Source organism: Micrasema longulum, unplaced genomic scaffold (genome assembly GCF_059751315.1).
Source record: "Micrasema longulum isolate JH-2025_06_02 unplaced genomic scaffold, ASM5975131v1 h1tg000683l, whole genome shotgun sequence".
NCBI classification, from domain to species: domain Eukaryota; kingdom Metazoa; phylum Arthropoda; class Insecta; order Trichoptera; family Brachycentridae; genus Micrasema; species Micrasema longulum.
The window spans coordinates 62,646-80,669 of record NW_028277879.1 but is presented as its reverse complement, the minus strand read 5'-3'; the positions used below and the strand labels follow the sequence as shown (position 1 = coordinate 80,669).

Here is an 18,024-nt window from a genome sequence, read left to right as displayed (position 1 = left end):
CAATAAACTCCCGCGAAATATTTTGAAACTGAAGCGAGTTAAAATCTAAACTTGAAACAATGGATTATATCTGTCTGTGTGTTGTAAGGACGTGAAATACAGAAAATATAATATGTTACGAACAATTCACAAACCTGCTATTATCTCTTGCGTATATTTATAATCGAAATCTTCCATAAGCGTTTGAACGTATAGTTAGAGTTGTAAAAATTGAAGCACGGAAATAAGCGGGTATCTAATCTGGGAAAAGTGGTTTTTCATCAAATTAGTCGCTTCCTCAATTTGGGCGTAATCAGTCACAAGTCGTGATTGGAGGGAAATGTTTCTCCGCAGTCGGGAGTGAGCTATCTCAATATTGTCAATAGCGTGACAATCGCTAGGGAAAGTTATACCTCTTCAATGAGAAGCATCTGAAAGCGAATAACCACTTGTCATACTGATTTCGGCTATTGAAAAGTTCATTTCTCGCTTCGTGTACACTTCGTTAGATACTGAGTACTCCGATGTACATGGTGTTGCACAAACATGTGTATGGGTGAGTTACAGGTACAGAAACATCTTTATATATATAATTCCTCTGTACGTGTGCTGTCACTGAACTTCTTCTAAACGGCTTAACCGATTTACGTGCGGTTTTCAACGAAATGTAGATCTTTGCTCTACGCGAGTTCGTAGATATTAAAAATTTCAATCGAATCCGTAAAAAAAAAGTTAGAAGCATAAATCTTTTTTTCATCGACCTACCAGGGTTGTATTTGACGAGAATGCACATACGAAAAAAATGGAAGAATGTTGTTTTTTTATATCCCAATCAGAGTCTTTCCTCACATTCCTTATAATTTCTTCCCATTTATTTCTTTTTACTAGATTTTTGGTAATGTTAAAATAATATTAACTGACATTGAATACATTTTTGAAAATCGCATTCATTTATAAAGTGCACCCCCGTTGGTGAGAAGAGCCGAGTTCAACATTTGCAAAAATAATTCTATATTTTAAAATGAAAAATTTTATATTTTGGAATTCAACTGTAAACAAGTACCTAGGTACTTACTTAAATTCAATATTTGAATACTAATATTTTTTAATTTTGGAATTCAATCATAAACAAGAACCTAATACTTATCACGAAAAGTCTTTTTCCTATCTGATAGTAAGCAAGCTAACGTTCGGGCAGGATATCGTTTGTCGGGTCCGCTAGTATATAATATAATACGTAGGCCTAAAAAGGTTTCACTTTAAATTTCACATGCCTAATAAAGATAAAACAATCATTAACATCACGTACTAAACCGACGTACGAATAGTTAAACTGGGGGAATTAAATTTAGATCCTTACAATGGAAGCGAATCGAACGTTTATCGTTACAGAGATATGGAAATTTGTATTTTTAATGTTTGCAAAATCGTGTAAAGCTTTTACGAGGCGTGCAGCGGCGCGGCATGGCGCGGCGGCGGGGGCGCCGGTGGCGGTGGCGTGCAATAAGATTTTCTGAGTTCACACGGTACAAATTTCCGGTACAATGCGAAGGTATCACTTTCACTGGGATCGAGAATATGGCACTTAATTCGAACAGATTTTACGCCCATTATTAAACGTCAACATCTATTTCATGACAAATTACAGTCGAAATTTAGAAACTTTTCGTACACAATAACGGTACATCGGTAGTTATGTTTTTGAATGCTTCAATGTACGTATAACAAGTTGAGTAATACTCCGTAAGTAATTAAATATTGACGAAGGTTTTCGAGTGTTGTAAAAAGAGGTTAGAAGTCAAGTGCGCTCGCGAAGTTACATGCAATGGCGAGATGCTCAACATGTTAGCTGCATAGATACAAATGCCCACTATATAGTTCATTTTTATTAATCGTTGGATTTATTTTACAGATGATGTTAAGACATTTGTTGGTGCTGGCGCTCGCCGCCGTAGTTGTGTCAGCCCAGAGGCGCCTCGCCCTCCCTGACCCCAGGAGTTGTGCAAACCGTGAGTAATGACAAATTGACCGTAGCATCCGACCGCAGCCCTATGCTCTAGCCGGAACCCCATACCCCGAGCTACGAGCTATACATATGTACATACAATTACAAAGATCCCGGATGCATATTCGAATGTTGCTTTTCTTTATCTGTAGTCCGCCATCCTTGATCCTTCATACAACCGCTTATTACCTTTTTCGTGAATTGTAATCACCGTATTAAAAACGCATTACGAATAGCGCACTTATTTTATTGTACGTCGTTAATTTATTTTCACGAGGGCATATCCTCCTCGTATTGTTGTACAGCTTTGTTTTATTTATTTCTGTCGTAATTGAGTTAGTTACGCAATGCTGACCTTCTCCGGACCTCACACAACATGTTACACTAAAGTCGCGACTGCTGAACAGACTTTAATGACGACTGACATTGCCACACTTTTAACACAATGCTTCATATCTTATACAATAGAATATGGAAAGAACTTAACTTACATTTTGAAACCATAATGAGTTGTAACATATAGTTACAGGTTGCTCACCCCGTATGAATAAATTACCTAATACATACTGTATTTTATATACAGACTTTTTGGGAATGGTTTGGGAAATCTAAAACCGAAATTTGAAGAAAAGTTGAGTAAAATATATTTTTTAACATTTTTATTGGTTTGTATGCCAAAAATTGTATTTTGATGATATAATCTTTTGGTTGATATTTGTTACTGTTATTGTTATACCTACAAAAACCTTCTATACATATGCATTGTACCACATATTTACGAAAATAAGAAGTTGTATAAAATATTAAACAAATGGATTTTGAAATGAAATTAAACATTTTAAGAAGTGCGAAAGAGTTACCAAATAGGAGGTTTCGAATATAAAAGTACTTGGTTTTAATCATCTTATTTCATTGTATGATATTCAATAGGAAGCGATTGGCATCATTTTGTGGTTTTTAGAAATATATAATACGAAAAAATCACAATAATTACGCTTTTTTGGGCAGCATAAAACTGTACGCTATTTAATTGTATCGCAAATTGGATAGCAATAATAATGAGCGATAATAAGCATTTCTCCTAAAATAGTGTGAGAGAAGAGAAGAGATCAACCGTGAATGTTCATGAAACCAGTCTATTGACCCTGTAACATTTACCGATGGAAATCTCAGAGTTGACCTACAAATTAACGATTTGCACGTATTTCAGATTCGACCAGTTGTAGTTGCTGGAAGTACGTCGGCCCAATGGGATTATATTTCCCGCGATTTGCGATTGGATTAATTTATTTACGTATTATAAAATGTAAAAAGGGCGTGAAAGCGCATGCCGAAGGCTTCTCATTACAGATGGTATAGGTAGGTACTAGGTACTAGGTACTAGGTACCCGACATACTTTCTCTGTTAAATCAACAACTCGTTGATATTAAACGGTTACTGGCTACATCGGTTACTCATCGAGTACCGCATTGAGAATAACGTGGAATTATTTATATTTGGTCATCAATAAATAGTTTCCCGCGGGCTCTCACTGAGGGAGACAAACGGGATGTTACCAAATATACTCGCGCATAGTTAATGTCATGTTTGTCTTAATTATATTATGGCCTTTTATGAAATGACGACAGTCCAATTTTAGTTACAATTGTGTGGCTTTTGTTTCTAATTTATTGAATACCAATTTACTCGTTAGAATACCAATAAAAAATATTTAAATAAACAATATTTTCAATGTAAAAATCTTAAAGGAAAAATACCGGATTAAACTCTTAAGGGGAAACGCGGTTTTACTTTTTTTCGTACAAACTTAATCCCGTATTTTCCCCCTGTAGCATGGCACTAGACTAAAGCGATGATTTTTTTACACACTTTAGATTGGCGTATCTCTATCATTTTGCTTTTTTGATAAATTGTTCCTTATGGAAGCTAGGACTTCCAAAAACACAAAAAAGCTACCAGTTCTATCTGCTGTCTTCGGACATACGGTATTCCAATATGATACATAATTTTGATAAATGGAAAAAGTAACGGCACAGAAAACTTATTCCGATACTTTTTCTAAAAAAAAAATTGGTTCAGTTTTGAGGTGCAGAAAGCGGGACAGCAAAACGATGATTTTGTCGATTTTATTTAGGAAAAATCAGTCCGTCATGCAGTTGTCTTTTTCGCACTGTATCGGGGAGACATCTTCAGAAAGACAATGTTCAGATACCTATTCGTCAAAATTCTAACCGACTGCAGATTCTGTCAAATTGACAGATACGGAGAACATGACATTAATTTACTCGTAATTAAGGTACGCACTACAATGTTTTCTGGCGAAATTCCGTAACAAGTACATAAATATGTTTTTCATATACCTAACTATCGAAATTGTTGCGCTTTACGGAAACATTATATTGTATTTTTACAATTGAAAGATTTTATTAGTTTTATTGTGGGAAAATCTCACGTTTTCTTCAGTCTATCTAGACATCTGTATATATCTACACATTCATTTTCCAATCTGTTTTCCCTAGGAATGTATAGGTATTGGTATTACTATAAGCTTAATAATAAAACGTAACAGTATCAATTACCGTTAAATGACGTAACACGTAGATAAAATAAACGTAATAGGACAGTTTCATAAATTCATCGTTTTTTTAATATTATTATCGTTAATTTTTATTTGGCCATTAGAAGAACCGCCAATTATTTGTACGATAGTATAGGAATATTAGATTTATTATTATATGTATTAATAAATATGTGCGTATTAGCTTAAAATTCCCATAAGTTTTTTTAATAAGTATTCCAAATATTAATTAATGTGATTATTAACTTTCGCATTTTAAACAATGCTGTTGTCTCCGTTTAGTTTGTTGTATTAATACTTATACATTAAAAAAAAAAACTATTTAAATAGACTTACGATAGAGGAACATAAAAATATTCTAAGACCTTTTTGTTATTTTTTTATAAGTAAATATATAGCTTTAAAAGTAAATAAGTCATGGAGAATGTTCATTAGAATATTTCTAATACCAAATACCACAATAAATTATATGATCATAATAATATTTAATAAATTATTAATATGAAAAAAATATTATGAACGGAAAAATTACGAATCGATTACACATACAAATTAACAGCTTAATATATACGAGTATATATAGATATATAAGTATAGACCTATGGTATGCAACAATAATAAAAAGTAGGTAATTAATAAAAAGAAATAAAAGTGATTTGTTTAGTGATTATAATTGAGAAATATTAATTGAGAAAATTATCACTACTTATAAGTAACATAAAAAATATATTGAAATTTTGAATTCCCACGAAAACGATCCATTGTATTGGCCACGCCCCTAATGCGTCACGATTCGTGTACATTTTGAACATTGTTAACATTTTCAAAGTAACAAAATTGTTTAAATTTAAATAGAACATCGTCACGATTCTTGACGTCACAATTATCAAAGCCAAACATGCCGCGTTTTTGTAGGGACATATTTTTTAATGATTTATTTTAAAAAGTTATGTATACATTTCTTCAAAATATCTATATTGATTTTGAAAATGCAATTATTATTCATATATTTTTATCGGTATTCGTAGTATGTAATATTTCGCTACTAACCTCTAGGTTAATAAGAAATATTACATAGACTCTAGTCTACAGGTATTGGAAGCGACGCGTATTATTAGATATTTTATGTAAGGTTATAAATAGGATTTGGAAAATATTTATTGTAAAAATATTTATAATTTTATTGTTACATTGCAAAATATTTAATAATTTTGAGGAACGCATGCATGTATGTGGTATAAAAATGCAATAATGGAATATTCTACCAGGATCAGAATAGTAATTTGAATCTATTTGAAAACATAATGCGAATTAAATGTGGTATGTGTGTGGTCAGGTGTGCGACACTCGACGTACCGAGACGCCCGAGGGGTGGCGCACTCCTACTTCTTCAGCTGGGAACACGCCCCCACGCGCAGCCTGGAGGTAGACTGGCTGGACGCCAGGAACATCTGCAGGAGACACTGCATGGATGCAGTCTCCCTCGAGACTCCCCAGGTACCGGAAATAGACCGATATTTTATGCCAAATTTTATCTGAAGCGTAGAAATTGAATTCTCTAGAATTCTTTTCTTATCTCGCATAATTATTTTTGCGGTTTTTTATTAAACTTATATACGAACATATTTATTTTTTGTGCCTTTTTCAATTATTCGTAAATGCATAGGCATAACATAGGTTAGAGAATGGAAATTAAGATGCGATAGTGCGAGGGCTTTCCCTCCTGCCTTTGCACAAACCAAAAATATTCCATTTTTGTACCTGTGAGATATCAAATTATTTGATGGTAGGTACTCATTTACTGTATCGAAAAAATGTTTTAAAGGAATAAGCAAAAATAGACAGAAAACATCCGAATTGCCATATTAAAACATTTTTTTTTAGCAAATACAGGACACAATTTATCAATTAATATAAACATAATATTGTCGTTGCGTTGGCAATATCTACATAGTGACATTGTAATTTTTTTTAGGAGAAATCTCCTATAAATATAAAGCAATGTACCTTTTGAAGACGGATTTTTCTTTGCGTATTTTTTAATTGGTAACAAAAAAGAAAAATACAGATTAAAAAATATATATTTCAGCGTATTTTGTTGGAACAACATTGTTTAATCATTTGAATAAATCCGTAGCATGTGAAAACAAAATAAATTATTTTAATTAAATTACAAATTTAAAAGAATCACTATGTAAAGCGCCCTTGAATTATTTTATTACGAAAATGGCGCTATATAAGTTATCCATTGTAATAATAATTAATCATAATGGCGGCCTCCGTGGTGTAGTGGTCAAGACGCTTGAATCTCGCACGGAAGGCTCCGGGTTCGATTCTCGGTGAGAACACAAAAATTAAAATGTGATTTTTCTCAAGCCTGGGTGTTCTGTGATGTAATTCACCACTGTAATTGGGCCTCCTGGCCTATTGTGGTGCAAAAAAATAAATAATAATAATGAAAAATGAAAAATACTTTTAAGAAAAAAAAAACTTGACAGATATTGCCAACACAACGACGATATTTAAATTAGATGTTTAAATAGGTACTTGGTTACCCACTTGTTCATTAAAAAATAATTTAATAACAACTTTCTTTCATAAAATAAAAGTTTAATAAAAAAACAAACAAAGTATGTTCCATAAAATGAGTTCGCAACTTCAATCATTAAAATTTTGTGAAAATTGATTGATATTTAAGTGTTTAGAGGGCTAAATAAATAAATGGATAATTGCAAGAACCATAAATATGATTGGATTTCCGTGAAATACAACCACAAAATAAGCGATGCGCGGACAGTCGAGATAGAAAAAAAAAGTACGTAACGTAATTATGATTTATTTTGAACAGCCATAATAATCTCTTTAAAAATTAAATTTATGATACTTATATAAAGTATTTTGAATACTGACAAATGCTATTATTGACAAGTATGTAGTTTTTCACGACTCGTTAGCGCTCCTGTGTATATGCTTCATGCATAACACAGTTTTTATTTTGTACTCGCTTCGGCAGTACATGTACTAAAATTGGAACTAACACAGTTTTTATAGCGCAAACTAGGTCAATTGAAAGTATCTTTATAAATTAAAAAAACAATAAGCGTAGCGTATTTTGATAAACTTTATTATTTAAAAAAAACTACGTCTTTATAGAACTGGAACTAGAGTTGGGTTTGATTTAATTTATTCTAATATACACAATTATCATGTCAAAAAAAAATCTTGACAAAAAAATGACAAAATACAAGGTTTTTAAACTTTAATATTACATTATATTACATATTTTATTTGTACGAAATATTCCCAAAAAGCAAAAGTGCTGGTATGAGGGGATATTATATATAATAACACAATGGTTTAAATAAAAATTCAATAAAATAACATGACATATCATTGTCACACAGGCTGTAAGAACTGTTTTATTTAGGTGTTTTTTAAGTACGTACATGTTTTGTATATTTTTTAGATCATTAGAAAGTGAATTGTAAAAATTGATTGCTGTATTATGAAAAAAAATTTTTAGTCAAGATTCTGGGTTCAAATGAGTTTGATTTGATTTTCTGGGTTTCATTAATAAATAAAATGAATTTATTTCTTCTTTAACTAATTGGACATTTTTTGTTACTAGTGTTCAAGACCGTCCTTTAAGTTAATTACTTATATTTAATTACAAATAAAGGAAAAATAAAACTATTTATCTGTTATGTATAATAATAAAAATAATATATAAGGATACATTTACAAACAAAATAATAACGTATCCCTAACGTAACGTTTTCATCTTGTGGGTCAATACCCGTGGAATTCGTGGACTCCGGAAGGCCCTAGTTTTAAATTCCGCTTAACCACAACTTGTTTCCCATTTTCGAACACGGTTATTTACGACTAAAATAAAATGGTCACAAAATTTAAATTTCGGGTAAATCATAATAACAAATATTTCTTTTTACTATAAAAAAATTAAACTATGGATAGTTCAATATTTATTCAATATATATAGGTCAATATGAAACCATGGATGGTTTAATATAAAGAAAGACAAAATACATCGAACCCCTAGAAGTACACTATCGTAAGTCTAAATTTGGCTGTTTTGAATTATGAACACTCACGTTTCTCTACAAAAATTCTTTTAAGCTAGATATACGAGTATTACAAACTTACAGCAATGTTTTAGAATTCTTTTCATTCTTTAACAGTCAAATTAGCAAAAGTACTAAGCATAATGTCAATATACATTACGTTACGAGCATTAATGAATATAAAGAAGTTTATGCTGTCATGCATTCTGGGGGTGCGATATGCACATCTTATAAACGCATCTTTATATATATTTTCAAAAATATTAATGAGATCAATTGAATGAATTGCAGGAAAATGAGTTCATTAAGCAGCGCATATCTCGCGGGAACGTCCGCTTCATCTGGACCTCAGGGCGCAAGTGTAACTTTGCAGGGTGCGACCGCCCCGACCTGCAGCCGCCCAACGTGAACGGGTGGTTCTGGTCCGGCTCCGGAGCCAAGATAGGGCCCACCACCCAGAGGAACACGGGAGACTGGAGCGCCACGGGAGGCTACGGCCAGCAGCAGCCTGACAACCGAGAAGCCGCTCAGGTACCATAATTAACTTTCTTCAATTGAACTAAATAGGTACGGAGATACAATGTTAAGATGGAGAATTTAAATAAGATGAATAAGACGTAGAACCGCTTTGAGAAGAAAATATGTTAGTTAGTCACAGGACTTCTAAACTGTCATTGGAAAGTTTATGTGATCACTTCAAAATTTAACATCCATTATTTTGTAATAAATTTTCCATTTTTTCTTGATTTTTGTGGTGTATAAAGCTGAAGTGTTGTTAGTATTGAACTTAGTACAGTCCATTCAAATCTTCAATAAACTTTGTTTCTGTGTGCGTAGCAAAAAAATCATATTAAACCATTTGAATGTGCGTCCTTTTACTACTAGCAAAAATTGTATTTTTACTTGGTTCACTGACAGGTACTAACACATTAACATATTGGACATTCTTAAAATATCGTTTAAGATGCAATAGTTTTACAACATAACCTTGCTTTATTTTAGAATCGTGTAATCTTTTTTTTTTTACTCGTTCCACGCAGTATTGTGTAAAAAATATACTAAAAAGAGGACAATAAAAATCAAAACAATTGTACCTTAATTGTATTCAAAAATATGAAATGACTACAAAACCTTTTGAAGATTATAACAAAGATTAATGTTTATGTTTAAAGCATTAACTTTGTGGTTAAACGTTTTAACTAATGTTAGCAAATATAAGTATATAACCACTTATCGACTTTTTATGTCTACCGCTTTCGAGACGTACCCGTCTCTTTGTCAGGGCACTCACTACACCAATTTGTAAATACTAACCGTTTAATGTTAATTAACATTAGTTAAATATTATTCACTGTCACCCTTTCCTGGTTTATACCTCTCTGCGCCTAGTAAGTTAAAGAGCGATGTAGAAAATTCCAAAAACGAATAGCTATTACTTTAATCAAATGTTTGTATTGTGTTATTTCGAAACTGTGGAAAAAGAGGACCCCGGGTATAATGTTGAATTGATAATTTAATTGAGATAAAAATTTAACAAATGGGAAATTTAAAAAAAATATGTTGAAATAGTTGTGATAATTTTATTTTTTTTAAATTATAATATTCCCTTTTAAAAATGAATTAATTCAACATTTTTCAAATGCTGTGGATTAATATGTTCGAGGGAACATTGAAAAAGGCAGAACTATGTTTGTTGATACATTATGTTTCCATTGTAATTTTCCAGGGAAATGACGAATCCTGCCTTTCCATCCTGAACAACTTCTACAACGACGGAGTGAAGTGGCACGACGTCGCTTGCCACCACGTGAAGCCCTTCGTGTGCGAGGACAGCGACGAGCTGCTGAACTTTGTTCGCTCACGGAACCCGGGCATTCGCCTGTAAACTCTCCTTCTATCCAAATATATTTATTTACCTTAATTAATAACTTTATGAACCTACATGGTGCAAATAGATTTCAATTAGGATTAATTATGATGGATGGATAGTAAAATTAAGTATATTAAGATTTTATACTGAATTATTTATTTATTTCCGTTGATTGAAAATAATCAAAATGAAGCCAGAATATTCAGTTTGCAATAAATAAGAAATTTTACATGAATCTGAGAACATATCTTAAAATTTTCAAAATAGTAGCCATTAAGCTATTGAATGGAAGATATATCAATATTTAAAAAAATAGTGAACCATATTACATAAATACATTGTGTGCATATATATATTTCGATACAAATATGTATAGAAATCAGATGTTGATTTTATGAATTATTAAAAGCCATAAAAAAAACAATATCTTGCAGTTTTATTTTTACTATGAGCTCTAAAACAAAAATTCATTTTTCCATGGCCTTTCGTCTTGTTATTGTTATACATATTTAAATGTAATTATTATCCTTTTGCATATTCATATTTGATTATTATGAGGGACGCAGGTATCGATCCCTTTGCATTTCAACTCCTGGGGAAATTACATTGAACCTAAGGTACTCCACTCTGACTTGCAGCATTGCACAACCCAACATGTTATGAGAAGAGGAGTTCGACCCAGTAAACACCAAGATTGTACAACAATATATCTCAAAAATGTTCCGAAACCAGCTAAATACAGTTGATTATAAATTTGAGAAGGAATGCTAGACTGAACATCTAAGTCTCGTCCACATATGCTAAATACCCATATATTTTTTTACCAGCCTTTCATCCAATAGTATACAGGCTAATGACCTATGAAGTAATGCTTCATTACAAATTATATACCTTCATGTAATACATTGCTGATGTTGATGCCTAGTAAGAAAAATCTATTTTTTGTTGACTAAGAATTTAATGTGAATATTGTAAATCATAGATAAAATGCCAATGTGAGATATGATGTGACATTCAGCCTATTGAGAACGGGTTGCCAAGGCAAAAAATTGTATGGCACATTCGGATAATTTGTCGCAATATACAAATATATTTTTTATATTGTGACAAATATTTTTGCTTCAATAATTTTTATAAATTCAAGCTTTGATAGAAAAACAAAATAAAAATCAACTTTGTTATAAATGTTTATTTTGATACAATTTTCAATAGTTTACAATAAAGGCAATATTTTTTGCGATACATAATGCGCATCTCAAAAACATTAATTTTTGGGTTTGAAATAAAATATTTCTAAAGAACAAATAAATAATAAATTGTGAATAATATTTTTCAAATTTGATGATGTAACGTGACACTTTTAGGACAAGTATGCATTACATATTTTTTAGCTACCTCAATTTTTAACTGCCATAAAACATACTCGGAGTTATCCGAGTATGTTTTATGTTGTTAAATAAAATAACAAATCAGATTTACTTACTTACTAGTTGTAAACAATTTAATTTTGCTATAAAATTTTATAGCCACTATAATCAGATTTTTTTTTAACACAATTACTTTTTAAAACTTCACTAAAAATATGTGGAGCAAAATGTTAAAAAAATACCAAATTTCTGACCACCATTCTTAGAATTCTGGCTTCAATGTTGAACTCCGAATAAAATTAAACTTTTAAAGCCAACACATAAACGGTCAAGTCAATGAGACATTATTCTACAGCACTGGTGGTAATTATAAAATTTGTAAATATGAATCAATAAATAATTAATACATATTATGAGCAATATATATTTATTCAGAAACATCAAATCTATTATAGTTTATAAATATTTGTAAAGTAACATGAAGGAATTTAAAAAAAACAGGTTGCGCAATCAATAAATCATACTAATTTTATTTGACACAAGATATCAAATAAATTACAGTTAGTTATCCAGTTTATAAACATAAGTGTTAAACGTACTTAATTATAAATAATATATATGTATTTATTAGTAGTCTTTGGCTGTTGTGCAATATTTTGTGTGCCCTATAATAAGCATGGCAAAGCAATGTACAATTATATTACAAGAAATGGAACATTCCAGTATAAAAAAAATGAACAACAGGACTGTTTTCATAACATCAAATTTAGTTTGATTCTCCTTTATTTGGAGTATAATCTGATGACTACAATTGACAGTTGATCTCATCACATTGAATTTCCGTCTTCTTCATTACATAATTAAGTACACAATCGTTAAACGGCACTATTAACACCTAAAACTCACTTCCATTGTTTTTCCTAAAGCATATTCTTACAACCGTTTCATTTTATAAATCCTTCACTGATTTGTGTTGTAGCATTTCTTTTTCATTCCCCAATTCCTATTTTTTAAAAACGAAATCACTAATTTTTGCAAGAGTAACAGGTAATTTTACTAGCAGAATATAACTAAAACTATTATATATAAGTTTGTAGGTTTTCACGGCCTTTCAGATATTTATTATTATTATTAATTATAGGCGCAGGCAGCCTTTGCTGATGCGCCTAAATCTCGTGTACTGCTTTTTGTCTACGTTCTTCTTCCTTCAAAAAAGCATCTTAACTGTTTTTGAACTAATCGTGTTTATCTGGGATTTTTTCCCCATGGGTAGTTTCTTCTTATCGCTGACGTTTTGCAGATGCCAAATGATGGACACTGGTAACGCTGTCCGAAATGTCAGTAAGAACAAGAAACAATGCACACAAAAACCCAGAAAATCACCACAAGTTAAATTAGTATAATTAGTATTATAAAGATCGCTACTAAATAGTTTTTTTAAATAAAAAAGTTGAAATTTAAATATTTTTTTATAAAAAATTATAGCCAAATAACTACATCATACTATGTGAATTTTATATAAAATAAGTTAAACTAACAACTTACTGTACAGGTTATATAAACTTCTTAATCAATTACTCTTTAGTTTGGTTAGGTTACATTAACTTCTTCATCAATAACTTTTTAGTCAAAATACCAAATCACAGAGAAGTGTTAATTGCTTAGATAGAACAAAATAGTATTGGAAATGAATAAATATTACATACATACAAGTAACTGTATATTGTAAAACTTTTGATTGAAGTATTAATATACTTCAGACCTAAATTCCATAAAGTTTGACAGTTCTTACTTCCATAGGCACACGAGCCTTTTGATTGTAAAAGTCATCGCTTTTCAATTTGGTTAACTCAAACGATAAATAAAAAAAACCCAAAAAAAAGTTTCAAATTTACAGTTCCAGTGACTGAACCCAACATTGATCTGACTCAATTGAAAGATACCTTCTCCGAATCTCTATCCACTTTGGGAATGTTAGCAATAGAGATAAAAATATCAGTCTTCTTTAAGTTAATTGCAGTCAGTTTCAAGAAGTATGATAGATGTCCTAGAAGATCGATCTTACAAGAGACTATACCGAAAGATTAATCTACAACAACAATCGTTGATAGGCCATAATTTTGTAAAAACACATAAGGTCTTGTGAATTATCCGTGAAACAAGTACAATGTGGGTTGTAGGTTGACAGATATAGAAAAACAACAAATTCCGAATACCTTTTAATATCTACTACTAAAGTTTGAGAAGTTTCATCCGTACTGTAAAATAATTGATGCCATTCAGAATTCACAAGTTTATTCATGCAAAACATTAATATTTTTGCAAAAAAATTGATTTAACTATTCAATAACAAAAGACCTCGCATCAATTGAAATCCAAACCTCAATCATATTTTCGAGAGCATATAGCTGGGAGACACAAAAACACAAAAAGAACCGTCGATAATATGTCATATTATACTTTGTACTTCCATTGATATATATTGATCCCGCAAAATGGAATTTGAAAGTTGAAAAAAGAAACGAAAGAAAGAAAAGAAAAACAGTATACATACTAGCGTGTGTAAAATCCCATTTTTTAAATCCTATTATTTGAGGTCCTAGGTTCGATTCCACATTGGTTTTTAAGCTGTTTTTACACTGAAATATTTCACTATCCCTGGACTGGTACCACAGGTGTAAGACTGATCACCTTACCTTCCATGTAAGAGATGATCCAGATAAGCTGCATTTGGTGTTCAAGTGCAGGGCATACACCATCGGGTGTGGATAAGGTGTGATGATGATTATTACTTGTATGAAATTACAAATGAACTATGTCTGTGAATACTTTGTGATTTCATACCAATATATACATATTAAAAAGAAAGAATGGCCATATCGGTGCCATACCACATTTGAATGTTCTAGATTTAACGTAATTCCCACGTAAGAAAAAAACATTTAGTTTTTAGTATTTTATGTACAAGAACCTCAACTTTAAAATAAAATACTATTTAATTCCAAAGCTATAATATTTTGAAGAATCAAAAACATAAAAAAATATTCTAACATAATTTAATATGTATGTACGTTTAAATTTAACTTAACAATTTAATTTAATTGAACATAACTTTTTTTTTTTTTTTAAAAAAGAAATATTTGCGTTCTTATGATTTACCCAATTATTTAATTTTGAGGGCCATTTTCAACGAGTTGTAAATAACTCACTATTAGAAAATGGAATCAAGTTGGGGTAGAGTGGGATTCGAACCACGGACCTTTGGTCCGTGAGTCCGAGACACTAGCCACGGGACCACAAACCTGAATATGTACGAAAAGTTAGCACTTGCTACATTCTTATCAGCATAATATTACATGATTTTTTTTATTTGCTTAAAACTAAATTCTATTATGGATGGTAAAAATATTGTCTTTTTGAGAGCAAACTTGATTTTTCCACAAAGGCTCTGAATAAAGGGAAGCAAACATAACTTTAAATTGTAGAAAATCAAAATCCGTCCTTATTCATTTTCTGACTTTTGAAACAAAAATAAACATTCGACATCAAATAAAATTAAAAAAATTAATGCCAGAAAGACATTATGTGACAGCATTTTCAATAAATATTTTTAGTAAACATTTGTATGTAACCACTTACTGACTGAAGTCTACTGGTCTGTCACAGGACAATAATTACACTAACATGCAAATCTCATAATAGTTGCATAAAAATATAAAACCAATGTGCTGATAGGACACGTGCTATTAGGAACTAACACCGACGTGCACTGATTATAATAAAACAAATTAATCTTGCGGGAAAAGCAGTTAAAAAAGGAGAGGGGAGTCTGAATTTACGATGTATAGGATGACCATTACAATGAAACATTGTAAAATGGGCTATATTGAAAGGTTGTTAGATTGTTAATTAAAGGGACATTATTTTTCAAAACCTTCCTAATGTAAAATATTTCCGTATTGTTTACTTTTGAGCCTTTATTGTTTGTATGTAAGTCTTTATACATATATCAATTTCAAACATGACTTTAGTCATGTTTGAAATTGATTAGGTGATTTGTAAATTCGGAGAAGTTATTAACCTCGTGTGTTCTTTAACACGAACATAGAATTTCTTGATGTTGTTCCAACGTCAACCGAAGGATAAGAATTGCATTTTAGTTGGTAAACACCTGAGTTATTTGATAAGCTATTTTTTCTAAATTATTTAGTAACAATTTACCAACATTATTGTTTGTATAGAAGGCAGGTTTTACATTATTTGGTAATAGCATGTGTCATGGTGAAGAAGTATAGTGAGATTCGCACGCTAGTGTAACTAGTGCCCTAATGAAGAGACAGGTATGTCTCAAAACTGGTAGACATAGAAAAGTCGGCAAGTGGTTATATACTAATTCATATTTATTAACACTTATTGAAATGTTTGACCACAAAGTAAATGCTTTAAATACTAATAATAAACATTTTTTATTTGGTTCTGCTTGCAAAATTTAAAGACACATTATCCGTGATAAACGAAGACAAAATAATAATATATTTCTTAACTAAACATATATTTCATACGGTGTATGAAAAACGAAATGAACAGGCGAGGTTTGAGGGAATTACTGCTTTTTAAAAATATTTTGACACCAAAACATTTAGGATTTATCGTATTAAAACTCAATGTTTGGGAATACTGAATTTTATGATTAAATTAAGACAGGATTTGATTCTCCACAATTACTGTTATGTTTTTTTATGTTGTCTGTTTAAAAAAAAACATTTTCTAATGATTCTGAAATTTCAAAGTAATATTTTTAAAAGATTTCTGACAGAGCCTTTCTTGAAAATAAATAGCATAAATTTTTAATCACAGATTTTGTCTGTTGATAACAAAATGCATTATTTGAATGAAAAATTACATGAACACTATTAACTTTGCAAAATACCCTGATAAAATCAATTGGGCAAATATGAATTCGCAGTCCAAGTATAAACTATTTATGTACACCAAAAACTTATGCATAATATGTTGTATCACAATAAATCTAAAATCTAAGTGCTGAAATGCTATATTATTTATCATCAAGTTTACCTTTCCAAATATCTAAAAATGATGATAATAATAAAACCAAAAAAAATGTTTTCACAACAAATTAGCAAATTCGAACTATCAAAAAGATACTGTGAATTTTTAGGTACTCTTTATAATTGACAAGCAAAATTTTATCTACTAAAATTACCGGTTTCAAAGTTTGAAGATGAAATTCAAATTACATTGATTGCATATTAAAACATATATTCAATAGAGCTATTGCATTTTTAATAAATCGACATTTAAGATTATTGTTGTAACAGAAAATGAAAAGTTTACATCTTTCTTCATTTTCATTAAACTGCAATAACCAAGTTCGATATGCGATTTTTATTCAAAACATTATTCTTATTTAATTCAAATTTATTGTAAATCAAATTTTAAAATTTCTCTTCCGAACAGATAGAAAGGCCAGGAATGTAACCAGCATTATATTTGATAAATGTTATACCCATAATCATTTTGATTTTAAGAACCTACATTTCTATTGGAATAAGAATCAATATAAATAAATACGCAAATGCGATTAAGATATTATTTGTAGATATAATTTTAGTATATTTATTCAATTTATCAGCAATTTTGTTCCTAGAATATTTATATGTATATGCAAATAATATCATTCATAATTTAGACCTGCTTAATGAAATAAAACTACTTAATTTAACAACACACATGGAAATATATTTTTACATTAATTACTATCCTACTAAAAATCATATCACAAACTCTATATAATGGATGCGACACGGTGAATTAATTCTTTCCAAATAGTGATTAGAGATCTCGAGATGAAGCGTAAACAACTGTTAAGATTAATTAATGGGCATCATATAAAAATAAAAATGTTATTGATATTTTTGAAACAATATTTTTCACTCTAACGCCACTCACATATCGATAAGATATATGAAAAAGTAATCGGGACATTAATTTATTTATTTACTTAGCAGGAGATTTAAAAATCACTGTGCGTTAGTGTTTTATTTTTCCAATTTCAACATCCCCAATCGGCTTTGAAAATAAAAGAATTCAGTATGTTGCATCATGTACATATATAGAAGCA

The 18,024-nt window shown here is 30.5% G+C and overlaps 1 protein-coding gene across 1 annotated transcript in view; it reads left to right on the top strand.

Moving 5' to 3' along the window:
- The window catches only part of LOC148279666 (uncharacterized), a 36,449-nt gene extending 25,710 nt beyond the window's left edge, over positions 1–10,739 (top strand). Inside the window, exons 2-5 of the mRNA XM_088229591.1 lie at positions 1,892–1,988; positions 5,900–6,060; positions 8,937–9,176; positions 10,372–10,739. Of these exons, the coding sequence (XP_088085717.1) occupies positions 1,892–1,988; positions 5,900–6,060; positions 8,937–9,176; positions 10,372–10,530 (657 nt within the window). The 3' untranslated portion in view covers positions 10,531–10,739. The remainder of the gene's footprint in view (positions 1–1,891; positions 1,989–5,899; positions 6,061–8,936; positions 9,177–10,371) is intronic.
- The last annotated feature ends 7,285 nt before the right edge of the window (positions 10,740–18,024 follow it).